At 45.8% G+C, this 27,302-nt stretch overlaps 1 protein-coding gene across 1 annotated transcript in view; it reads right to left on the reverse strand.

Annotated features, from left to right (window-relative positions):
• Nucleotides 1–3,094: 3,094 nt before the first annotated feature.
• GMPR (guanosine monophosphate reductase) overlaps nt 3,095–27,302 on the reverse strand; it is a 41,960-nt gene continuing 17,752 nt past the window's right edge. The window contains exons 7-9 of the mRNA XM_054285422.1: nt 22,547–22,589; nt 16,272–16,431; nt 3,095–8,549 (exon numbers count right to left, since the gene is read on the reverse strand). Coding sequence (XP_054141397.1) covers nt 8,369–8,549; nt 16,272–16,431; nt 22,547–22,589 — 384 coding nt within the window. The 3' untranslated portion in view covers nt 3,095–8,368. The remainder of the gene's footprint in view (nt 8,550–16,271; nt 16,432–22,546; nt 22,590–27,302) is intronic.

Here is a 27,302-nt window from a genome sequence, read left to right on the forward strand (position 1 = left end):
GCCTGCGTCAAGGAGAGCGAATTCTCAATCTTTTTAAACACTAATAGTGTTGTTTCAGAGTGGCTCTTGGTGCAATGCTCTGCATGTCATGGGACACAGTTCTGCAAACGCTTATACCTGTGTGCATGGGAGGTCTGGGCTGGCCAGCAAAGGCTGCTCAGGGGCTTGCTGTAAAGCACATGGATAAATCTTTGTGGAACTGAAGCGTGGTTCAATCAGGGCCAGATCCTGGCCTTAACTGGGCAGTTGGAAAAATGTCAGGGTTGACCAGGGCAGAAGCCTTGGGCAGGTAGAGGGGATTTGGCCCATTGAAACACTTTCTCCTGTCCCAGAAACTTGACAAATGGCAGAATGAGATATGCACTCGTACAGTTTCCATTTCTTCCCTCCCCATCATCACAGGTAGCAGCAGAGTCCACTGTGAGCTCTGGCCAGTGTTGATGTGAAAAGCAAGGGGAACATGCCACCGGAGTGGAGGCAGTAATTTCCTTTTCTCTGGTTTTTCCAACCCTCCCACTCTCCCAAATCCTGTAATACATAGCAAAATGAGAATTTGTTGATGCAGATATGCATATGTGCACACACACCCCCAGGCAGAAGTGTCTGTTTGCACACAAAGAAGTTATGTGTGCATTTTTTTTATGTGTATGCCTACATGTCCACTTGACTCCCTGTCCTGAGGACAGCCTTGCTTTGTGCCCATAGGGAAATTCCAAACGCGTTGCACACCTCTACTCCAGAGTTCAATTTCTTTTACATAGACGACCTCGCTTCAGATGTGTTACCTTTACTGATAGGATCTTTTCTTGTAGCACTATACCTTGTGGGAATATTTTTTGATGTAAACCTAATTTGAGAAGCTTATAAAAAATAGAAACTTTTTTTGAAGCACTCACATTGAGGAGTACAGGTAATGTTTTAAAAAATTGCACAAAAGAAAAATGAATGTTGGAATGATTCATTCAGTGTTTGAAAAAGAGATGGCTCTGTTTGAACAGTGAGTTTCATACCTTGTTTGTAAAAAAAAAAAGTTTTTAAATACAAAAGCAGAGAAAGGTTGAAAGTTACATGTTTTTTGTATATAGAAAATGTCATGTCTAGATGATCTGATTTGTATTGGCTCTGGCCAGGAAGAATTATTACTTAAAAGGCTCTTAAAGAACAACTGTGCTTAATTTTCTGTTCGTATTACATGGGTCCCGTTTCTGGGGAATGGAGTCACGCTGTTAACTCCTGTGCTGAAAATACACCTTGGAGCAGCAATTCCTGAGTGCAGCTACCGGGCACTTTGAAGGGTGGCTACTGTGCAAAACGAGAGTCTCCCTCTCCAGTTGTATTTTGGCTTTAAGTCTGTTCCGCCTGCGCTGAGGGAGCCCCTGGCAGCCCAGAGGTCAAGGCTGGTTCCGAGGGAGCCTTAGCCGTGCCCTGGGCAGGCCCAGGTGTGGGGACCCTGCTGGTGCTGGCAGCCCTCGGGTTGAGAGCTGCTGCCGGCTGAGCACAACCTGCGTAGTTTCCACCTGAGGCCTTTTGGTCCCATTTTTTTCCTCTCTCTGGGAATGCTGTTCCAGTTTTTTCAGCACTTCCTGGTCCAGATGAAATCCAAAGAGTACAACCCTGAGCTAGAAGTGCTTGTAACAAGGTATCCTTGCCCAGCACTAGCAGCAGAATGGTACCTGAGGCGACCCGGCCCTCCAGCCCCAGTCACTGGCCCTTTCTCCCACCGCTGCTGCCAGGAGCAGCTGGTCACACAGTTCCAGTGACGGTCTTGACCAATGGCAAGACTGATGTTTTTCAGAAGCCAAAAGGAGAGGATCCTGAAGCAGTTTCTGAAGAGAGGATCCTTTTCCTGTCCAAAGATTGAGCTGGGCAGCTGGGAGCTGGTGGCAAGGTGGAGAGGGCAAAGTTTCCAGCTGCTCCCATCCCCCTCCCTGGAGTTGACCCAATCTTTGGCTCCCACAGGCACAGGGGATGGGAACACTCGCCCTGTGCAAGTGACCCCTGGGCACTCAGAAACCAGCCCCAGTTGTGTCACGGTGAAGTGCATTCAGCCAACAGGTAGTATTTATACAATAACTGTCTCTAAGGGTTCCGTAGGTTTTTTCTTGTTGTTAGCTGAAAGGACGCAAGTCTTCCACTGAGGATTTTTTGGAGGCTTCATCCAAGGTTGTTTCTTTTTTGTTAGTTTCTATTTTGAGCAGTTAAAGCTCCTGTGCCCTTTCCCTCGACCACGCAGTAGGTGTGCATTGGAAGTGTTGTTTGCAGCGAGCGGAGTCACTTGTTGAAGCTGTCCTTGCTGTACTACGAGACTGGTGATGGGCAGAAACTTCAGGGCCCAGATCCCCAGCCAGGGTGGAGCCAGGGTGGGACCACTGGCTCTGCCGGCAGTGTAGGTCTGCCCCTTCACACCTGCTGGCGAGGGGATTCCACCCTGGCATTTGCTTTAAAAGTCCAGGGCCCAGGTACTCTCCCGTTGAACAAGCTCTGCAGAATTCTTGTTCCAGTCCACCAGGTTTGGATCTGGGCAGCTGAGGGCAAAAATGGGCCGAGGGTGGCTGCAGGTGGCTCGGACAGCCAGGTGCTTCGCGAAGTTACTAATCTGGTAAGGCATAGATGCAACTCTTCACGACAGTCAGCTAATGTTGAAACTCACTAATGTATGTATTTGCTCCTTTTTTTTTTTTTTAATAATGTATTAACTTGCTGAACACTGTTCTTTTCGCAGTGTTACAAAAGTGGGGGTGGGGGAATTTCCCAACCTTTTTCAGTTTGGGTGAGCTACTGAAATCCATTTTGTACTAGCTATGTCACCGCTCCCGGCAGCAGCTGGCAACGGCGCTTGGCCGAGCCGGGGTCAGGTCCAGCCATTAGACATCAGTAGTTTTTAAAGTAATTTTTTTTTTTAATTGTCTAGTATTACTAATGAGGGTTGTTGCAAATCACACTTCCAGTGTAGTTCCTAGTGTAGGCCCAGTAAAAGGGATATCGCAGCTTTGTGTTGGGGAGAAATTGAGCTGACATGGCCAGTACAAAGGAGAAAATAGGGAGGGAATAACGTTTTGCACCTTATTGAAAAGAGGAGAAGATTTTAAGTGCATACAGACATAGTTAAGAGCTTTTATTGTGACAGGAGAACTTTTTTCCATATGCGTGCATACTCTCTGTAATTCCAGTGTAAAATATTGTACTTGCACTAGCTTTTTTAAAACAAATATTAAAAAAAATGGAAGAATTCATATTCTATTTTCTAATGGTGGTGTGTCTATTTGTAGGATACACTCGCGTCTGTTTATTGAATTTTATGGTCCCTTTCTTTGATGGTGCTTGCAGGTTTTCTAGGTAGAAATTATTTCATTATTATAATAAAACAATGTTTGATTCAAAATTTGAACAAAATTGTTTTAAAGAAATTGTCTGTATACCAGTACAAGTTTATTGTTTCAGTATACTCGTACTAATAAAATAACAGTGCCAATTGCAAATGTGTGTTTTGTCTTTTATGACTGAAGGGGAGAGAGCTTTCCTAGGGACATAATTTGCCCAGTTTAATTCCCTGCCCAGTCCTCCCCCAGCCCTGCCCTGGCAATGCATTTGAGAGCATTGGCTTTTATTTGTGACGATTCCCAAAGGCGGCCTGTACCCACCCACCCCATGGCCATACAACGCTCTGCAGCCCGTCAGGGTGAAGCTTTTTATTGCATAACAAAAACTTGGGAGCAGTTGGGATGATTGGGCAGCACACACGGGGATGCCACAGCAGAGGGAAAGGGGGCAGCATCTCATCACCATCTCAGCAGGGCTGAGCAGGGCAGAAAAACACTGAAAGCCCAGCAGCTTTTTGGCCAATGACACAGAAGCGCTTCACAGTTATCACAGGCAACACCATGGAGTCCTGGACTCCAAACTGATTTATGTATGAAAACTTTGGCCAGCAAACACTGTGTCAAATAAATGTTGGGGAGGGCTCGATTAAGCATCACCACAAATGAAGCTAAGGCTGCAGGGAGTGGCCTGTCCTGAGTGTAGAGCTGTGCCAGCATCTACTCAAGACACGCTTCAACCCTGCTGCCCCTGCCAGCTCCCAGCCCGCAGGGAAGGGCTGGCCCTCTCCCACCTGCTGGCCTTGGCTGCTGCAGAGGGAAAACCCCTGTTCTTGAGCCCTGGCATTTTCCCCCCTCCACTTCTCTTCTACACAAGGCCAAATCTGGCACTGGCTTCAAAAGCCCTCCTGGCTCCAAAAGAGAATTTTTGGTGTAAAACTGGTATTAGCAACTAAACAGCACCATCCCCCGGTGGGGGATGTGAGATGGTGATGGATAGACACTGTACATACAGCGGCAGAAAGCTGCAGCAACAAGTCTGTCACAAGAGTGGAGTTCAACAGGTATAAAGTAGGGAGTGCTTGGTTCAGAAAAGCTTCAAACTCTCATCATGTCCTTGACTGAAAGCACCTGTCCCAACACAGTGGGGCTTGGCCAACAGCTGCCACATTTCTTCCTTATCCTCATCCTTTCTACCCCTGCTACTGACTAGCTTAAAGAAGAGACAGGCACATTTTATATAGGAAAAGCTCCCCCAAAGGCAAACAGAGGCTTCTTCTGATCCTGCCTTTTAACTCTCCATATTTACAGGGTGTCCCCATCCTACATTCAACCCCACCATGCCCTGAGGGAGAAGAAAGTGACACCAAAGCACGGCCAAAGCCCCTGCCCCATTGGGTGTTCCAATGAGCAGATGGGAATGCGTTTCTCCCAGAGAATGGAGACCTTGGTGGCTTGTTTTGCATCTGTCAGGATGCTGGCTCAAGCCCACCCCTTTAGCAATTATTCACACCTACAAGGAGGTGTCCACTTGCACAGTGCACTCCTTGCAGCCACCACAGAGTCACCGGGGAGTGCGCAAGGCCGCTCCTGTGCCGAGCCCTTCCCTCCCAAGGAGAGTTCTGGTAACCAGGCTCTGTGGGCAGGAGCCCATCCTGCAAAATGTGCTGCAGCAAGGCAACCCCAGAGCAGCACTGGGAGTGCCAGGGCTGTCAGAGGTGTCCTTATGTTCCAAGAAGCCACAGGCAGACATGCTCAGCAGGGATTGCTTGATGACAAAATGTTGCCCTTTTCAGCATCCCCACTTGTAGGTCTTTGGTATGTCAAACTGCACCCCTGTGGATCCAGTGGGAACCTCAACACTGCTCTTGGGAGCCCAACAATTGCCTGGCTGGGGAAGCAGGCATGGCCCTGGCCTGCAGTACAGGCTGTCACACTCACAGCATTCCTCTGGACAGGATGGGGTTGGAGTGTAGGATTAAAGAAGGCCTGGTTATGCAGAATGACAACATTAAGAATTATTAAGCAGTTTAAAAATTTCTTTTCCCACAAAAGGACACCAAGTAACAAAAAACCCAGTTAGATGTGCAGGTGAGGTAGATCTAAAAATGGCACATGGCATTTGTCAGTGGTTGTGGTCTTGACTTGGACCGTCCTGCCAGACAAAGCGTGTTCCTGGTTCCCTCTGCCTCCGTTCCTTGTGGGAGTGGCAGCAGGCTTGAGCAGGGTACAGGACCTGGAGCTAAGTGAAGATCAGGGCAAGAGCTGCAGCACAGGAATAGGTGTTAAAGGGGACTCCAGTGTTTTTTTGTATTTTCCAGCCTGTCTCAGAGCTGCACATATACAGTGTCAGTGATAAGCACTGACATAGCTAAGGGTTATTCCTGAACAAAATTCACATATAACTGGGTGAGATGCAGACATGCCACCAGTTCAGCCTTTCTGCATCTCATTTCTCTCTCCTGCTCACTTTTGGAGAGGAGAAAATGAAAGAAAACATGTTGCTTATCAAAACAGTGGTAAGACCTGCTATTCAGAAAACCAAATACCTAACATCAAAACTTTATCAATCACCATTCATGGCATCAAATGTCATTCATAGACTGAAGAATTTTCTGGGACAGCTTAAGAATAGCTTGTCCCTGTCCTATTAGTCACTGATCAGAGTTATGTGCAGGAGGAGAAGGAAAGGAGGTGGAAGAGTGGCCCCATTTGCCACACTTGTAGAGAGGCAGCCTCCCCTTGTCCCCAGCACCTGCCCTTTGGAAAAGAAACTGTTCTGAGGCCATCATAAAGCTGCTTGGTTTGGTGTGCGCATGATCTTTTAAAAAAATGTTTACAAATATATATATTTTCTTATATGCATACGGATTTCTTAAATTCCACTTAGAAATGTAGCTAAAAAAAGTAGAAAAGCGCTAGTGAGAGTGGGCATGAGACCAGCAGAGTGCTGCACTTCCCACATGTGAAGGCACCAGTGTGGAGACACACCTGTGGTCAGGCCTGGGCCGTGGTGGTCCAGCCCCACTCCTGACAGAGGTGTCCATTTGCTCCCCCTCTACATCACATAAACAGAGAGCAGTGCTGTCCCACAGCTGAACTGATGCAGAGAGGTCACACTGCCCTGCTCTGGGCCTAGTGCAGCTGAGAGCAGCAGGTGGACCATGGTGCCTTTCTGTGGTGGAGAAGCCTGGCATTCTCTTAACATGATGCTTCCAGGCTGGAGGGAACTGGAGAGATCAGGGCCTGGATTCATAGGGCCTGCTTCTCTTCTGCATTCACATTCCTTTATGATGTGTGGGCAAGACAAATGGTCCTTGCAGCCAGCACAAGCATAACATGTGCTCACATCAAGGCCCTCGTTCTCTTCCAAAGCAGAGGAAGAGGTCATCCCACAATTAAGAAGTACATCCTACATGTTAAATACCAGGAAATTTAGAAGATACCCTCTGCTTTTTCTAATGTGCACAACACACTGAAAAATCACCAGGGATCAGCTTGTGGCCTGGATTTGCTTCTCAGCATGGTTAACTGTACCAGTCCTTGTGACTGGCTTTTTGAGCGGTCCAGCGTATAAGTTTAATTCTAGAGTTTCTCTTTGCTATTCCTTTTCCTACAGATCACTTTTTTGCTTTTCAAAGAAAGCCTGCCTCTTTCCACAGATGTCTACAGGAGGGGAAAGTAAGACTCTGAAGTACTGAAGTAACATCAGCTGCATTATGATCTCAGCAGCAGTTTAAAGTAAGTGGCCAAGCATTATTAATTCATTGGTGCTCACTTTTACATCATTTATCATATTGAGCTACTGTGGTATTCATGTGGATGCAATGTGTATTTCCAAAGAAATTTTCATTGTGATTTATCAATTAATTATCAGGCCATTACACTTTATTGAGGTGTTACTCAGAGTCTCAAATATTCACTACTGCCTTTAGAGCAAATGCTTTAACTCCATCTAAGCCTGATAGTGTCTTGCAATCAACCAGGCTGCTCTGCCAAAAGCTCTCTCTTGCTTTACATGATGTCAAGGACTGCAAAGGAGTGGTACCACGTAACCAGAAGGCAATTTGATCCCTCTGGCCTCCTCCACCTGGCCACAGACAATGCACTGCACAGTGTTTTTACATCTTTGCTAAATGGATGTGAGCAGGCAAGGGAACAGGGAGGGCTACAAAGAATCGTCCCCCCATGTCAGGCTTACAGTTGCTGAGTTTCAATATCTTAAAAACCTGTTCCCAGAGAGAAGGTAAAAGCAGGAACCCAGGTAATTCAATAACTGCACTTATGATAAAGCAGGCAAGCTCTGAAAAGTGGTCACCTGAATGATCTCCTCAGACGGGGGCACGGGGGCCAGCACGGTTTTGCTACATTCAGTGCCCGCTTCTCTGAAGGGGCAAGTCCATTGAACAGGGAGGTTTAAGAAAGAACAGCAACATCAGCCCTGTGAACTGAAAGTGACAGAGATCTGGTGTTTTTAGCATCACATCTCACCAGCAGCCAGGCCTCATCTACCATCCACCTCTGGCAGCTGTGCCATATCATCTGTTCTTTAGCCAGAAAAAAGATGAAGAGAATTTGAGGGTTTTTTTGTCCATGCAATTCCTTGCATCTTTTTCTCTCCCAGCCTGCAATTTCTGAAAGGTGCACTGCCAGAAAGTGGTGGTAGCTGACAGGTCAGTCTTAGAAAAGGGAATGTGTGAATGTGTGCAGGCGTCAACAGCCATGTCTGTACAAGCCAATTCCTTGTTAACTGAGGTTTCAGCAGCTTTTTATCAGAGGGGGGAAAAAAACAGGTGAAGAAATGACTAAAAAATAAAATAGGCACAATGATAAAAGATGAGGCAATTGCATTTTGAATCAATGGCATTGTGTTAATAGCATGACCTTCCCCTTCCAAATCCCAGCCATAGCCAATGGCTATGACACTGCTGTTCTGAGAGAGAGAGAGAGGGAAGTTTGCCACTAACACAAGATGGAGGAGAAAGCAAAGGAAGAGAGCAGCCCTTCCTGCTCTTCTTCCCCAGCCCTCTCTCCAGCCCCCCAGGCCTAGGCTAGGAGAAGACCTCGTTGTGCTGCTGGGTGACCCGGATAAACGTCGTTCTCTTGCTCAGTTCCTTCAGTTTGGCAGCTCCCACGTAGGTGCAGGTGGAGCGCAGCCCCCCGAGGATGTCCAGGATGGTGTGTTCCACATCCCCTTTATATGGCACCTCCACAGTCTTGCCCTCTGAAGCCCTGCAGAAGAGATCAGTCACTGCATTCATATGGATGCAAAACATGAGTGTGTTTAATGGAGAATTGTGGCACTGAACTCTGCGGGCTGCAGTTTACAAACGTGCCCCCAGCTTTACTGCTTGCTGCTGCTTGGTGCTCTCAAGCACTGAAATGCCTCAGTTCCACTCACCACCAACACTGAGAAGTAGAAGCAGACAGATCTTGTAGATGCTCCAATATCCCATGAGTTTATTTACAGATCTGCCCCTTCCTCCCCTCTACCATCTGCCTACAAGCAAGTGGAACTTCCAGCTTTATTGAAAAGTAAATTTGACTGTGAGAGCTGCAACCTTAAAGTGTAAGGAACGGCCAGACTCAAACAGAGAAATGTTGGAGCTGGTTCTCAGCAGACACCACCCAGCACAGTTCTACAGAGGCTTCATGGCCCTTGGGCTCTGTCCCATGTTACTGATCAGCCACAGATGGAAGTGCTCCGGCTGTCTCCTACTAGTGTGATTCTCCAGAGCTCACAGAGAGAGAGAGAGAGCAGGAAACCTGTTACAGAAACCTGCTGCACAGCTGTCCCTTGAAGCTAAAAGGTGATCTAGCACAATTCAGTGCCAGGCAAAAAGGCCAGAAAAATACCAATGCTGTGAATACTGTCAAGTGCTGGTGCATGCCAGCACAGACTACACTGTTCCCAAAAAGCACATCTGAAAGAGTTACACGATGGAAGAATCCAGGCAAATAACTTCCACTCCTCCTCCAGCTTTCTCCAGCCCCATATTCAGCAATCCCTCCTGTAACAGAGACCCTTTATGAGCTGATCAGTGGCATCAGCAGTGATCCCACTACACTTTAGAGTAAGCTTGTCCTGCCTGGCACACTGGCTCTTCTGGGAAGGGAAGCCTTGGAAAGGGAGGGTCTAAGACAGATGAGGAGATGCTTTCCTTCTGCCCTACAAAATGGAGGCAGAAATCATGGCAGCAGTCTTTCATTATTCTAAATGTGGCTTTATTTGCTTCTTCCTTAAAAGTTTCCAGGGGATAGTACAAGAAAGGGCATGCCTGTTTGTAGGCTCCATTTGTGAATCATTAACAACAGCAACAGCTGCTATGTGGAGGTACTTCAGTGTGAGCCTGCCTATATTTCATCCTGTTAGTTTAAATGTGAGGTCACAGCCCTAGGGAGACAATAAAGGCAAAGTGTGGATATGCCATGCAAGTAAGGAGCCATGATTAATCTCCCTACATCTGATGAGTAATTGACTCTTTCTTGAAACTCTTAAATAAGCACTGCAGTGAGTGGCCAGTGGAAGATGGATGTGCCACTGGCATCTTGCAGACTGCACAGGGCTTAGGGGTCTGTTGTATGGCCTCTGCTGCTGGGAGTTCCCAGGCTTTTATTTTCAGCTCCAGTGCCAGAAGGAAAAGGCTGAAACGACACTCATGCCACTGTTCCTGCTTTTGGCCATGCCCATCTCTTCCAGTCAAAACTGGGAGGTTGAGCTCAGGCTCCAGGGAGCTTCCTGCAAGATTGTGAGAGACAGTGCCATGTCTGGGATTTGCAGAAACCAGTGCAAATTCTACCATGTCCTCCCACCTGAAGAGCCCTGCATGCTGTTCTGTGCAAGGAGCGCAGGGTTTACTGCATTCGTGCATGGCCGCCCATTCAGTTCATGCATGAGAGGTCAATTAGCTGATGCATGAATGCACCATCAGTAAATGTAAATTCCCTGTTAATTTGTGCTTAAGCATCCTGTGGGTCATAAGCTGCACACTGCTCCTATGAACATGAGTGCTTGGTGGTCCTTTTTTCAGTGAAAAAATACAGAAATGGGTGATGGTTACAGCCACTGCCCCTGGGAGAGATCCCTGCAGTGGCTACAATGGTGTCTGGAAGCTGAAGCCTGTGGGTTGCCACTTAAGGCTTTGGAGACCAAGATCTACAGAAGTGGTGAACACCTAATGACACAGCCCCAAAGCTCTGACAGCTAAACCCTCGCTATTGCTCCTCCAGAGTCAGCTGGTGGGATGTCCTGTTGATCAAGGAGTAACCTGTAGACATCATACTGGGGAAAACACACTAGAAGAGAGGTGTGAGATTAGCTCCACAGCCTTGTCCACAGAGATAAGGGGATGAAGTTTCTGATGAATATATACTCAAGCTGTGCTAACATTAACCCCAATAGTCTTGTCCCCAGAGGAAAGGGGTTTTTAATAGATAACATGTTGCTCAGACTGAGCTGAGAAGTCATCTGGTTCCCAGGGAAGCGTGGGTGGAATTTCACTACATGTATGCACACACTGGTGCACTATTAATTGCTGTAGTCTGGCCCAGGGGTGGGATCTGTATCCATAGGGCTATAAAACCAAATGTTAACCCCTTTAACACAGTGCTCAGGATGGAGGAGAGACATTTAGTAAGTGAACTGCTACAGTATCAATCCCTGGTGGCTGGTCCATAGGGAGGAAAAATGGAGTTTTTAACTTATGTACGTTAAGACTGTGATGATGTCCAAAGAGTTCATACTGGACTAACCTTCTAAGGGCTCCCCAATGCGTGCTTTCCCGAGGAGTGACGTATAGGCCATGAATTACTGGGCTTGCTGTGCTCTTGTGTGAGTGCCAGACTAGTTCATGCATGAGCACTGAATAAATTAATGCAGGAGTGCCCAATTAATTCATGCATGAATAGCCAATAATTTCTGCATAAGCATCCAATCAGTTCATGCATGCATGCCCAAATTATTTATGTCCAAACACCCTGTTAGTACATTCATGAGTGCCCAACGTGATGAGCACCCAGCTGACTTCCACCAGCACCCACATGGGTGCTGTGCTGGGCAAACACAGCAGGGTTCAGGTGACATGGGGGGCCAGTGTGACTTGTGTGGGATAAGGCCACGGCCGGCATCATTCCAGAGATGTTCCACCTGGCTCCAAAAATGGTGTGAGCCACCAAACTTTCAGCAAGTCAGAGGAGCACATGACACCTCTCCTCAAGTGTATTTATGAAACAGCAATGGCCACTGGTAGAGGAGACACACCTGGACACACCTGAGGAGACGCGCAGTGCACTCCCAAAGGCAGCGTAGTCCCTGTGTGACTCATGCTAGAAAAGGGACAGCTGTAAAGGAACTGTGTCCCGTGGACAGCCCTCAGTGTTGGCAACACACCAGTGTTTTAGTTACTGCCAAGCTGTGGTTACTGCAAGTCAAGGACTTTCCTCTTCCTCACACCACCCCACCAGCAAGTAGGCTGGGGGGCACAAGAAGTTGGGACAGGACACAGCCAGGACAGCTGACCCAAACTGACCAAAGGGACACTCCATACCATACGGCAACAGGCTCAGTATATAAACTAGGGGGGAAAGCTGGCTGGGGCCACTGCCCAGGAACTGGCTGGGTATTGGTTGGCGAGTGGTGAAAAATTGTGTATAACTTGTTTTGTATATTATTATTGCTGTTGTTATTATCCCTTCCCTTTGTGTCCCACTAAACTGTCTTTATCTCAAGCCATGAATTTTGCTGTTTTTTCCCCAATTCTGTCTCCCATCGCACTGGGGGGTGGAGTGAGCGAGTGCCTGCGTGGTGTTTACTGCCTGCTGGGATAAACCATGACAATGCATTACACGGGCTGTCACAAAAGCTGGCACACTTGGCAGAGAGCTGCATAAGCAAGTCAGCAGGAGCTGCTGAGGGTTTTGCTGCTCTGACATCTCTCCTGGAGCTATGACCCAAAAGTAACCCCTTCTCAGAAAGAAAGGTGATGACAGAGCAATTGAGGCTCCCAGCGGCTGGGAAAGGTGTGCTCAGATGCTCTCAGCAGTAACTCTGACTCTTGCCAGCCACTGAACAGAAAGAGAAAACAATTTGCTTCAGACTCTTTGCACAGGGCCCAGTCTGTGGTGCCCCTCCTGGCCAGCTGAAGGCTGCTGCATGGAGGGATGTGTGTGGTGGGTGGGAATCCTGGCAGGCTGCATGGGATGAAACACATGAGATGGTGCTCTGTCAGCCCAGCAAAATGTGGGTCAGAATAAAGGGGTCAGGCTGCCCTGGCATGAAGCAATCTTTTGAGTGGGGCATATAAGAAATGGAGGAACTAGGGGCAGGTCTTCCAGGCTATCATTTGGGATACACAAGATGGTGAGCAGCAGCTGGCAGTTGGTGCTACTCTGTCTCTGTGGCCAAAATTTCACCCTGCAGTTAATATAAAGTGCCCAAACCCAGTTTAACAGCAGCTGTGAATTGCTGAGTGGCCACAATAGAACTGCAGCATTCACACAAAACCTGTGAAATTTCAAAAGGATTAACAAAAACAAATTGACTCGAACTGAGTAATACTGCATGCATCCTCAGACCCTGCTTGCCTTATTTCTCTTCTCCCACAAAAGAAACATAACAACTGCCTTTCAGAAATCCCCAGCTCTGATCCATATTCCTCATGGAAGGAGGTGAAAATGTAAAGATAAGCCAATATATAAATGACATAAGATAAATGAAAGTGAGTACACAGATTAAATGGGATCAGCTTGACATATTCATTACAAAAACAATTACTCTCATGACTTTTATTCCCTGCCACAGCCATCTCACCTTATCTGTCAGTTTTAATGTAGCTGCTGCAGGCTCAGGTTCTCCAGCCAACATGTGGAATTTTGAGAAGATGAAGTTAAATGACAAGCAGTCTGATTCTGCAGGGGACTGAGCACACTGAGCTCCCCACTGCTCCAATAACACACTGTGAGTGTTCAGGCTCTTTTAAAGACAAAACAGCTTATTTGGGTCACCAATACAGACTTACAGCTGGGCTTTTTAAATGCATATAAAGGAGCCCCACTGACTTGACCTGTTTGGGTCAAGTTTGGGGTATCCAGCATTTAAAATGCTGACTAAGAACCCTTTTGGTTCAAGCCTGCCATCAGCTAAACTAGGAAGTGATTAAACTTCCTGTAACTTTTACTATAAGGGCAACCTTGTGCTGTTTCAAATCCCCCTTCAATGCCCAGCACATTTACAATGCTGGATTTAGCCGCTGCTATTTTTAAACCACAGTGACACTCATGCTGGGACAGGCCAAGGAAGACTGAGCCCAAGGCTGGTACAGGCAGCCAGGTCAGTGTCATGGCTGCAGAGTGAAGATGAGTATCAGCACTTCCCCAGTAAAGACCCAAGGCTCACAGATTTAGTGTCTGGAGCTGTTGTATCTAGCAGTACACTGGGAGACTCCTCCATGCTACCTATTAGTGGTGCAGAAAGGTAGTATTTCAACAGAGACTAAAAATTTCAGATGGTGCTCCTGCTCCCTTGCTGCTGAGAAAGTTTCAGAACCTGGTCCCCAAGAAATTCTCAAATCAAGGATGCAAATCAAAATACAGCTATGGATCAAGCCAAATTTGTATAGCATTGCACATAATGACTTTAAAAGGTCTGTCTAGACTGAGCCAAATACAGCACCTTTCTGTATAACCTTTGCTCCTACAAGATGGGATACTTGCACTTTATTTCATTTTTAAGAGGGACCAGTGTCAATTAGTTCTCCTGCTGGCAATAAATTTTATTGCCAGATCACACACACCTAATTAGGTAGAACAGAATTTAAGAGCTGCCTTAGTCCTTTGTCCTCTTGGTACAGCCAGCCTTCTCAAACTCTTCCTGCATCTTTCACCAGCTCTGTGGAGGCCAGTCCCTAAGGACTGTGCTGCACTGAGATCTGGCAGCACATTTGGGCTGCTCAGTGAGCACATTGGCTCTCAGGGAAATGCCAATAACCACAGGCCTGAGCAGCATCAGGCCTTTCCCACACTCCAGCGGACTCAAGCTCAGGGTAGCACAGGGCAGGAAATGATCATTCAGGTAAAGGCTGCCAGCACAACTGTGCAACTGGCAGCTGCCACTTTTATACTAAGAGACACTTATTAGTGCTGTCCACTCAGACCATTTGTTCTGAGGCTTTGCTGACAAGTAGACTTGCTAGGGCACAAAAAAAGAAAAAAGAGCTCCCAGACTGCGCACTGCTTCTGGGCAGTGGCATATGAACCCAAAGTGAATCAAAACTCAGAGATATGCAACATCTGTCTGGTGTACCATTTCAGCTTGTCTCAGATGCAGATGGCATCTCGTGCAGCTCTTTCTTCTGCAAAAACCAGTTCTGTTTGAAAGCAAAAACACTGAATGGGTTGCCCAGAGACCTGGTGGATGTCCCATGCCTGGAAATACTCTAGGCCAAGCTGGACAGGGTTCTGAGCAAACTCATCTAGTTGAAGATGCCCCTGCTCATTATGGGGATGTTGGACTAGATGAACCTTAAAGGTCCCTTCCAACCCAAATGGTTCTGTGATGCCATGAACTAGGCCACAATCTAGGTTGTAAATGCTCTGACAGAGGCTAAGTTTTACCACTTTGCACTCCACTAAGTGCTATGTGAACAAATACACAATTTTATGGTGCAGAGGAAAACCACCACAGGAGTCAATGCTGGGGTGGAGAACAGGAGGTGGGATCAAAGATCCTTCTATCTAGCATGACATCTGGGATTGCTATCTATCAGCTTATCTCTGTGTCAAAGCATGAATTCCATTTCATTTTGTGGATCTCATTCTGCTTTACATTGTGTGCTGTCGCCTTCACAGAGCTGAAACTCTTACCCATGGTAGCAGCAGGACACGTTGGGAAAAACTTGTATCCTGGAGTGGCTGTAGCAGATGAGGCCAACAAAACTCATCAACCCCCAGTGTGTGGCTGGAAGTGCAGGTGTACTGAGACGCCTGCAAACAGCAATTTACCAGATGGGACCAGAGCCTGAATCTATGCCAGCAGAGAAGAATCAAAAGGGACCCCTCAATAAACCAGTGTTTACTGTAAGACAGGAGTCATTCTCCAATGAAGTATGTAAGAACCATGTTGTCCAATGGTAGTGACCGAGACTGCCACTCAGAAAAGACACAGAGGTTTTCTGATGTCATCTGCTTTTCCAAGAAGTCAACATTGTCAGCACTTTCCAGAGTAAAACAGCAATGGACAACAGATTTCTTTGCAAAATCTGTCTTCCTTACCTCCCCCCTGAGGAGTTAGCTCAAAAAGGAAGCTTCTGCATTCTGCATTATTTGAGGCTACTCTGATGCTCTGTTACCAAAAGAGGGCTGGAAAAACTGTACAGCAGGCTTCTGCTGCCTATGAAGACTGCCCAAAAAACGCAGAAGGGAGTCCCAGAGCTGCTGCTGGTGTCTGAATGCTTTGGAAGTCCTGGTCCTCATCTCTGTACTGGGGAAACCCCAGCTGAGCTTCACCAGCTCACCAGCACCCACCTTCTGCAAGCAGAAGGGAGCCTGTGGGCTAGCTGGGAATCCCTACACCAAGAAGACACCCAATGTGGACAAGCAGAGGGACAGAAACTGCAGGCTGCTATGTCATGTTCCAGCATTTAGTTCATACACATCCTGAAGGAGCAGTAAGTCAGAAGAGTGCCTAATGACTTCCCAGACCAGACAACTGGTGCAGCAGTGACAGCACACCATACCAGCTGCAAACAAGTGAATATCACTGCTCTCAGCCAGCCAACCCCACCTCTTTCTCCCTGTCTCCCTCTGATGTCACCCCTCCCTCAGATCTGCTGCTGTAAATGTAGGCAACAGCTGCTTCGATGGGAGTAGCAGCATAGGCCTGTTTCCTTCTGCCCAATTCTGCTCCAAAAGTTCCTGGATGGAGGGCTCACTGCAATTGCTCCCGTGTGGAATTCATACCTGTATTCAGCAACCCCTCCTGCATGCTTCTTCATGGCTGTATCAGAGCTCATTCCATAGAATAGTTTCACCTTCTTGCCATTCCTTTCTAGAATTTCTCCAGCACTCTGGTCATGGCCTGCAAACATTCCTCCAATCATGACGAAGTCAGCACCAGCTCCTGTGATCAGCAAAAGGACACGTAAAAAAGCAGGGAAAGCAGAAGGTGAAAGCCAAAGCAAGAGCACAGGGATCTCTGGAAACAGCAGCCAGCATTTTACAGTTTAGTACAGAGTCCCCTCTTGTAATAGTCACAGCAAACTTGGATGAAAAGCTATACTTTAGAACTGACAGGCTGAATTGTATTTCTCTGGTACTTTAAATGGAAAAAACCCCTTTTCTGTTACAATGACAAAGATAGAGATTATTCTACTCTATCCCACAGCCTTTTATTTTCAAATTCAGTTTCAACTCTTCATAATAGTATCTGAGCACAATTCCTTATTAACTGTGACTGCAGCAATCAGCAGTCCTAAACACAGGGCTGGGACCTGTTAACTCTGTACAGCTCAATGCTGTACACATAATTGGATGGTTCCTACTTCAAGAGTCTTCTAGGCCACAAGTGGAGAGTGGGAATGTACCCTGAAGGAAAGCAGACTCATGGATGTAATGTAATCCTCCCAGCAATGACATAAAATGATTGATTCAGATTTTTAACTGAAATAATGATTTTTCAAGTCCATCACCCATTTGTGTTCAGTGTTGTTTTGGATGATTCCTAGTCAAAGAGATCTGGATGCATCTCATTTGGTTCCTGTTTAAAAATTCTGGTCCAAGGACCATCACTCCTGGGTTCTATGGTTCTCAGCACACACCACAAAGAAGTCTAACCCATAGCTACTACTCCTAAATGTGTTCCAGATACTGAATAGCAACACTGAATACTCAATCATGACTGTTCAGTCTGTCTATCTCCTCTGGCTTTGTAAATCATGAAATCAGCTCTGCTGGGACTAAGATCAGGAATAAGGTTTTTGGAATCATTCTCAATTTTCTACTGTGATCTCCAGTATTTCCAGCTGGGCTGGAACTATTCCACCAGCAGCTCCTCCTTTGATATTTTGGCATATCTAGTCTTGCTTGGAAAAGCTTGGCCTTTAGTCTTTTATGAGCCTGTGGTGACCCAACCCTGAAACAAAACATTTTCCTGTTCATACTCTCTGCTTCTTCAATGTGTATGTGCCAGAACAGGCCTCTCCTCTGCTCAGCTTCTTCCCAGAACTGGCAGAAAAACTGAGCTATAAACCACACTTCACAGAAAGCACATGAGCTTGAACTACATCCATCCTCCTAAGAACAAATCTGAAGTCTGGGGAGACCCCAAACTAGGAAAGTCTGGCATTAGGATTTCCTCTGATCTCTATCACTATCCCAACAAAAGCACCAGACCTTGAAATCTGAAAAGTAAGTGAAATCCCTATCACATCTGCTCAGCTTCTACCAAACCTGAAGTTGAGAATATTTGATCTTAGAACACATGACAAGAGTGAAGTGTGCCAGTTCCTCCCTCCACCCCTTTGCCAAAGAGCAGAGCTGGCAGCAGTGCCTGGGGGCAGAGCACCCAGCTGCTCTGCTGACCTCACCTCCCTTTGCCTGGTGCCTGCTTGAAAGGAACACTGTGTCCATGGTAAAGGGATACTAAAAATGAAGCTTATGCAAAGCACATCACAAGCAATATTTATAGCCAGGCACTCATTCAGGTATCCTATCATGTCAGCTGCCTGGCAGATTTCTCCTGAGCTTTCTTGTTTCAGATGGCTGAGTTTTAAAATCTTGGTTCAACTCATGCCTGCCAAAACCTGCCAAAAACAAAGGGAATACTCATATTTTAATTACTGGTGGCAAATTCCTGTTGCTACCTAGCACAACCTTGCTCCATCTTTTAAAAAACAAGTACCCTGGGAAACCTAGCTAATGTCTTCTTTGTGGGTGGAAGAAAACATGAGGAAGGAGGGACAGATTTGAGGTCAAGGCTGCAAAGAGTGCATTTTAACAAGTCAAAAGCCTGCCAAAAGACATTTTGGATTCTGCCATGTCAATAGTATCTCCTGATCCCCAATTCTAGTGCCATTTTTGGTTGTGGGTCTTACAGCCTTCAAATTAATAATGCAAAAGGCACATGAAAACTACACTTCAAAGTCACAGAATTTTGGATCCTGTGCACTTCTGTATCTATTTATTATTTTCCTTTTGGCTGCATATTTTTGGGAGGGAAGCAAATATGTTTGAATTATAGGATTGAAACTCATCCAACTTGAGTAACTTTTGCAAACTACAACATAATTCATCAAGCTATTCCAGAAGAGAGGAGCTATGTTACAGCAGATGCAGCACGTCTAAACATTGAATCGACACATGCTTGCAGCCCTGCTGCTCCAGAAATGACAAGCCCATATTAAATATACTTCTCCAATGTTCTCCAGAACCTTCCACCGTCCTTCAGTGTTGCAAATATGTCTGAAAGTTTCAAGTCTGTTCCATTATGTTTCCATCAGTTAATATCCTACCAGGAGGTTGCAGCTTTTGGCATGGCCTTTAACTTACGCACATTTTTCTTGTCTAACCACCAGAAGCACTGGTGATGTTTGCAACATCCATCTGCAGTCTTTTGTTTTCAAGTACAGATTGACAGCATGCCATTATTTTAGGTTGTAGAGGACTGGAAACACCTGGTTGTTGCCTGGATAACACAGGATGTGATGGGGTATGTTGCACACAAGCATCCCAGCAGCTCAGTCAGAGCTGGCCAGACTCGTCCTGGTTTTACACAATGCTACTTTCGTGCACTGACTTTCCCCTTGAGGCCCATGCTGTATCTTGGCTGATTTTGCTCATTCACATTTCACAGTGCCTTCTCTTTCAAGCCATTACAGAATAGCAGTGCTGACGCCAGCCTGAGCTTGCAGCACTCACACAGTTCTGCTGGATCTGGATAGAGTCCCTCAGATGTCTTTTGTATGCCTGATTATACAAGTCACTGATAACCAGATTGGCTCTGCACAAATTCAGCTGGAGTCGGCCTGGATTTGTGAGCTGGGCAGCCCTCCAGGCAGATGCAGCCTCAGTTTGCCTGGACCAGAGCTTAGCCTGGAATTAACATTCACCTGTGCTCCAGCTGAGCCAGGAAGCCTTTGCAGCAGTAGGTACACATACAGCTGTTGAAAACAGGAGAAAAAAACCAGTGTGATCCAGTATAATCTGGAACTAGCCTATGTCCCCAGTTGACTTTTCCATATGATTTTTCCTTCTTTTTCCTTCCCTGCTCCTGCATCTCTTCTCACCACTGCTGTAAGGAACAGCAGTAATGTGTTAAAGATGCTGGCATATGATTCAAAAGGCACATTCCTTCTTGGCTGTGTCAGAAAAATATATGTGACCTCAGGCAATTGAACTTAGGATTTCTGTGCTCTGACTTCTCATCATTAAAAAAGGAGACAGTAGTGCCTCCCTGGAGCATTCTGAGAAATGTGCTCATGTTATCAGCCTTTCCAAGGGTTCAGCTGTATGAACCATCTGAGAGCCCAGCATAAATTTCTTAAATGCTTTCTCTCATTCCTGCATCAAAACAGCTCTTTCCTTTCCTATCAACCTACATCTTTTTCATTCAGTTTACCAAATGCATAGCAGGTTCCCATCCAACAGCTTCAGAACTCCAGCAGTCTCTCCCAAAGTATGTTTCTCCCAGCATTTCTATTCCTCATCTTCAGTGCTTCCCAGTTCCTTGCAGTTTTAAATAGGCTTCTACCTTGTCTCCCCTGTCAAAATGCCCAATCTGCCTCTGAGTCCTGACACCAAGTCACAGGTGCACCTTAAAGCTTCTCAACATTGTTTCTTGGTTCTTCACAATTCTCTCACTTAATCCAATCTACTCCTTCTGTTTCCATGAACTTGGCTCCTCCAGTCACATCTTTAGCCATTTTCCAGTGCTTGTCTTCACATCTGGGATTCCCTCATACTTCCCATAATTCAAATACATGCTCTGTCACTCCTTTATAGGGAATCATCCCATCTCATGAAGATTTTACAGTGATCCACCAGAAAGAGACAGCACAATTACTTTAACCAAAGTCCTCTTCTTGTCTATTATCCATGCTTTGTTCAGGCCTTCATCCCTAGATCACACTGTAGGTCTGGGTGTTCCATCACCTGGTCTTTGCTATCCAATATATTCATGTAACTCAAGCATAGAGGTCTGTGCTGGACAATTCAGTATCAAGGCTTTGACTTGTAAATGTTAGGTATGGTGGCTGCGCTCTAAGAGATTCAGATAGCCGATCACTTCGATCACTTCCTAGCATTCAATAAACACTGATAGTAACAATGTTATCTCAAAGCTTATTTTGCCACATACCTTTGACAAAGGCACATCTGGGTCCAGCTTGTCAGATGTTCACAGTGTGTCTACATCAAGTGTACATAACCAGATACAGTAAGTTTATTGCCTCAGGGTCATCTCCATCATTTCCAGCTCTGTAGCTGTGACACACAGTCACACTGATCTGTCTGGGTTACTATCAAGAGTACAATTACTGCCTGGAAAATCTCAGCTTTCTGATGCTCCTCTGTCCAAGGGATAATCCTGTGGCAGCCTTCAGACATGTACCACTGGGAATCCCAGCACCTCTTGATGAACAGCAAAACCAAAAACTGTCTCTTCACAGGTTTCAAGCAGGTTCAGGTTCAGTTAGTCCAAGGAGACTACAGGGATCTTTCAGACTTGTAATAAACACTACAAAGAAAAACATTTGAAACACTGTGAAGTTGCTCCCTGTTGTTCTAGCTTCTGGAAATGCTCTTGCTGAAGAAAGACCTTTCCCACAGGCCAGGTTTCTGCGCAGACAGCCAGGAATACAGTGAAGTCACAGTTTCAGTTCACAAGCTCCCAAGGACCACACCACCAGTAAGAACTTGGTGAGCTGTGAAGCCAGAGAAAGGCAGAATAAAGACCTCACTGCAGGCACCATGTCAGAGTGAGGGCTGAGGAGAGGTTGGGCATTTTTTTAACACAATCCTGTCTAAGAGGGTGGATGCTGCTGCTCAGCTATGTTGGAATCACCCAACTGAAGTATCTGCATCACATCACCACTGGGTAACACAAGGGTTATATGAAATCCTATGACCAAGCACATTCCTTGCTGGTAGCAATCACTCCACAGCTGTCCTTAGAATTCTCTAATTAAGTCTTCCTTGTGATGCGATCTGTCTCAAAACTGGAGCTGTCTGCAAACTTAGAAGACAGATTTTGGTTTCAATTATTCCAGGAGTTGAGTTCCAGGCCTAGAGTTTTTCTTGGCAAGTCTGCAATCTGAGTTTAGGCCTGCCTCTACTTTCCATATTTGCAAAGCTTCCTGCAAAGCAGACATTCTGCATCATAATGTGCTATGTTTTGTTTTCATACCACCCTGAAATCCCATGAGAGACTGTGCTGTCCCACTGTATTCCAGGCATTACCCTACTTGACACCTCCAAAGAGTCTGGCCTTTTGGGAGGTGGGAGAGTACCTTTAAATGCCTTGTCATCTCAGGATGCATTTAGTGCCTGCATCCCATATGCTGCTGAACAAGGTTATGGCAGAGTGACAATGATGATTTTGACCCCCCTATACCAACGTAACTCTCATGCCCAACAGACCATACCCACAGATTAAATCCTCTATTCTACCATCAAGAGCTGGCGCAATTCACTGAACTTACATGAAAGCAAAATCTGTTAATTATTAACTTAGATGTTTCAGACATCTGCCTAGCTCTAGGGGATACAGTATAAATAAAATCTCATCACTTCAAGTGGACAGTTGATCCCAAGAACATCTCCAGGGATCTGGCCTGCCTTTTTGTTTTGCTCTTCTGTCCAGCGTGCATTCCACCAGCTTTTCTTCCACTCAGGGCTCAAATCAGCCAGATCTGGCAACGTTACAGGCATCTCTGAACCCTACTCAGAAGAAACTCCTATGAGTTTTCTTCGTACTCTCACAGCAGGTGTATCTCATACACACCTGGCAGATAATTTCTAAATATCACTTTTACCACTCTATGTTTTGCACTGCAGAATTTGGACTGTCTGTTCCAAAGAGCAAATTCATGCCTGGTGCGTTAATTTCACTGGAGTCAGCTGCAGGGACTAACTTAACCTCCTGCTAATTGATTACACATTCAGGGTCACACTGATTCCTGCATCCCTGCCTTCCAGGGGCGCTGGAGACACGTGGGGGTGTCACAACACACAGCTCTTACCAAACGCTTTGGCGACATCTCCTGGGCAGTTGCATCCTCCGTCCTGCACAAAGAAAAGGCAACAGTGAGTGGCAGCGAGGTCACCCAGGGACCCAGTGAGCACTGCAGCACTGTGGCCCCTGCTCAGGAACAGCATGTCAAGAGAGCTGACCGTGCACTTGGGATGTATCATCTTGGCTACATTTTCACAGAATCCAAATAATCCTTTCCACTGCTTCCCCCCTTGAGGCTCACCTACTCTACTGCACAGTCTACTGATAATACCACTGGCAACAGCAGCAATGCAAATTCCTGCATGCAAGTTTCCAAATCCCAGAAACCAGAAAACAAAACGTCCTCTGACAATCTGAATCATCCCCTGCCATTTTAATGTAAGGCTGTGTGAAGCAGAGGTACCACAAGCCTCTACCTTTAACCACCGAAGACATTTAAAAACAATTTCTCAGCAGTTTACAATATATTAAAAGGCCACAGTGGGAGGGAAGAGGGAATATATCGTCAGTTATGTTGGATTTTTATCTGATAATCTCTAACAAACCTAGTTAATACAATTTTTGGTTTAGTGAAAATGAGCCTCTCATCCTACTCCTTACTGTATGCTATGGTCTTGGTAAGGAAGCAACAGCACTCTGGACCTTTAGCATTTTAGACTTACACATTTCAGTTTCAGTGCAATGAAGGGGGTTCAGCTGAGGGGAGGGAGGTTGTGTATGTGAGACAGAGCTGTAAAAAAGGAATGGCACACAGCAGAGCTCATCACGTGCTATGGTTCTTTAGGATTTGTGAAAGTCTGAGCACCAGATGAAAGATCCTTTAGTCTACACAGTCATTGTACCAGGAGAGCTCCTCGTTCCTTTGATGATCTGGATCCACTGCAGACTGCCAACACCTTTGCTGCTTTTGAAGCTACCCCCAGAGTGGCCAGTTACCTCATGCTGTTTCACCTCCCTGTTGGCAGAAACGCATGGCTGTGCGTGACCTGCGGCCGAGCACAGCCGGACACCCCCTCCATCAGCCGTATCAGAGCTGCCTTTGATGGGCAGCTGCCAGCGGGGCTCTGGGTTAGAAACTCTGTGTGCCCAGAAAAGGATTCAGACACAAACTGAGCAGGTGGATCCAAAAGTGAGTGGCTTTTCAAAGGGCACCCCGCTGCAAACAGTGCCTGGTAGAACTTTAAAGGCTTTTATTCCATTTGCTGATAACCTCTAGCACATTTTGCCTTTTGTTGAGCTTAGACACCCTTGCTGTCAGCTCCAGGAATGAGTGCTGGGCTGACAGCTGAATCTCTCTCTCCTTTTAATGGCTCTGCTTGTGCAATTCTTTCCCTTTAACAAGTCTGTCACAGCCTGGAGGAGGGTGTGAGTGCGTGTGCATGGGTCAGGGGAGGAAGAGCCATGGTAGAAAGATGAGTCTAATAATCTTCAAAGAATAGTTTTAGGACTCTTACTATCTGAGAGACATTGGCTTTGAATGCTCTCTGGTAGGTGGGTTGTAGTCAGTTGTTTTTGGGTGGCTCAGTATCTGACTTTTGTAACAAACCCAGTAGTGGCAGTGATGAAGGTTTTATGCTTTCAAAGGTGCCGTGAGGATGGGGGGGCTTACTGTGTAACCATTAATCACCAGCTTCAAAAAATATCACTTTGAATGCTACCAAATTACAAAATGCTGAGCAGCTTAAGAGACTTAAAAGCTCATGGGTTACCATTTAAGATAAAAGTAACTGACAATGATGAATCACAACCCTTCTTTATCTGTAGATGTCTTCAGTTACTTCAGATAAGCAGGTAAATTTAGTGATTCACAGAAAGGGAAACAGAAAGGGAACATACTAAGCAGTTATGTCAGAAGATGCTATATAATAAAGCTATATGCAGTAAAGCACTTCATTCCTTGTGAAAAAAATAGGCACTCTGTCTACAAAGTAAGACTGTTCTGCTGCTGCATTGCCTTGGAAGCTAACCCTTGAAATTTGGCTTATTCCAACAGGGCCCTGGGTCTGGGTTCAAAATGACTTGTAGATGGCTGGGCTTCAGTTATAGAGTTTGCTGCAGGCTCAGCTTCTACCTCAGAACCCAACCCTGGGCAAACTTATCTGTAAAAATCTGCCTCTGAATTCAGGGGAACTGGCATAACACCAAAGTAAGACTACTGAAAAGGGTTACGGTCACGGGACCTGTAGACAGCACGATTCTGAGCCAAGTGGGTGCTAGGAAGAAGGGCAGGGGAAAGTAGCTTTCCCAACAGAATTACTTTAATGTGGCTGAAGTAATGTTTTTGTCCCCAGTCTTGTTCTCCTGATAGATAAGCCATTTTACAGCAACAAAATTTAGCCAAAGAAAGAAAAAAAAAACCAGCATGGAAAACCAATATACACTGATCGAACATTTAGTATTATAAGCAATTTATAATGAGTTTATAAGTACGATTTATGTTTCAAGCAACCTTTATTATAAACTGCATAACCAGTGCTTTCTACAAAGCACTGTAGCTATCTATTTGCTGGTATCAGCAAACAGATAGCTATTTATTATGCAGAAGATTTATAATGTATGTGGCATTTACAGCAGTAAAAACAGCACATATGATGCTTTATTCTGAACTACATATACTGGGTGTGTTTCTGTGTGGAAAAAGGGACAGTATGGCAGTAGCTGGGTGAAGAAACCCTTAGTCATTCTTTTCACTGAATGCTGGTGACCTATCACCCAGGCAGGGAGAAGGGGAAACAGGGATCTCTATCAAATGACAGCCACATGAGAGAGGACACATACAGGGCTGCTTTCCATTCCCCACATTGCTGGCTTGCTAGAATATGTGACTGCCTCTGTCCAGCAGAGGAGTTCTCTGACCTAGAAGAAACATCTCCAGCAGGCCCCCTCCACTGTAACTCACCGCAGCACTTTCTCAAGGCCAATGGATTAGCAAGAATGAAAACTGAGACTACTGGCTCCCAGACAAACAGCACGGGACAGAAACCATGCCTGTATCTCATGGAGGGTTTCCTCTCTGTTTTCAGTGAGTCATGAAAGATTCATTTCTGAGGTGAGCTTTTAGTCTTACAGATAATTTAGCATGAAGAAAGTAACTGGTGCAATTTTACCTCCTACTTCTCTGTGTAAATGACTAGACAGACACCAGGTGTTCACTTGGACTATCATGTTTGCCTGAAAATTGTCACTTTCCTTGTCAACGAATCAGTTCCAAAAATCATACATGATAACTTCAGTAATAGGAACGTTTAAAATCCCAGTTTGTGGTCCCATCCTAGCAGAGCTCCTGAAGATCAGGGTTCAGTCATGCTGCGCTCTCTGCAGTGCCTCAGACTGTGCTCAGCACCATCACTTCCTCATTCTGAGAGCGAGACTTCTTTTTCTTCATATGGAAATTATACCAACATAACAAGACAGGGGAGTTAATTTGATGAATGTACTGGACAAGACAGAAGTGGATATAAGAAAGTACCCCAAGGGACTAACCCATATCACACCATTAGCTACAATCCACATGAACCTAGCTGTTAGGCTTTGAATCTCTTCACATCCTTCCTGCTGCTTTCATATCAACATAACAAAAACTGCTGGACACATTCCCTCCTGGGGAATTGACACAGATAGCTGTGGTAATACTCTGCCTGTAGGGATTTTTTTAGCTCAGGTAGGGTGTGCCCCTTCTTCAATCAGCAGAAAGACAGCAGTGAGACATTTTGAGGGATGCCATGTATACTTGTTGCCACCAGACCCAATTCTATACTTAGAATTGCTGCCATATGGTGTTTTTCTGTCATGAGGATACCTCTCTTCCATGATGTTCTTGCCAGAGCTCTGGCAACAACCATGCAGTCCAACTTTTTCTTTCCCTAATAAATACACAAATATCCATCTGAATGCTCCAGAATTCAGGCATAATGTCCTTACTCTTGCTTTACTCTCCTTAGATTAGGTGACAGAGTTGAGCTGAAGTGATGTGAGCTGCAGCTGAAGGTATTTCTCTTGGCCCAGATGTTGGTAGCAGACGGGTATCAAATTGCCCTCCTGCATTCCCCCACTGGGGGCTAATAGGTGTGGGACCACTGAAACCTGAGCAAGTCAAGAACTGATCCATTCCCAAAGCAGGAAAGGAAATACAGTACAGAACCATCTAATTTTTCAACAGTCTGAATACAGACTCCCTGTTTTCTTCTAAAATCAGGATAACAGCATTCTTCTGAGGGCTGCTGGCAGAAAATGATTATTGCAAAACTAGGATGGGTCTCTGAGCACCCCTGCCAGGATGACACCTATACTTAGGCAGCCTTCACAGTAATGAGTGAGGTGTTCATGCTCTATTGCACACGTTCTACTGTCTGTTATAGGCAAGAAACATTTGCAATATTGCCCAAGTCATAGAAATCACAGACTGCTTCTTTTTTCTGCAAAAGTCATATAGAGGAGCCATAGAGAGGAGCGACTGCACATTCATTAACAATAAAGAGCAAGAGAAATCTGACTGTAAGACATGTTCCTGCTCCATCATACTCCAAGAGATCCAGTCAAATCCTTTGCCCACCCCCACTCAGTTTGTTTTCCTCTCACCTCCCTCCTCAACAACACAACAGAACATTCCTTCCTCCCATGGATACTAGTCCCAACTGGGTCAAAGAAACCAGGGCTTTCCAGTGATTTCACTTGGCAGTAGAACTAAAATCCAGTGTGTGGTCTCTCCTAGAGGGGCAGAGGGAGGCTGCTGGCTGTGAGCACAGCACACAGGTGAGCCCCTG

This window comes from Melozone crissalis, unplaced genomic scaffold (genome assembly GCF_028551555.1).
Source record: "Melozone crissalis strain CALT ecotype California unplaced genomic scaffold, PUWL_Pcris_2 ptg000042l_1, whole genome shotgun sequence".
In the NCBI taxonomy this organism is placed as follows: domain Eukaryota; kingdom Metazoa; phylum Chordata; class Aves; order Passeriformes; family Passerellidae; genus Melozone; species Melozone crissalis.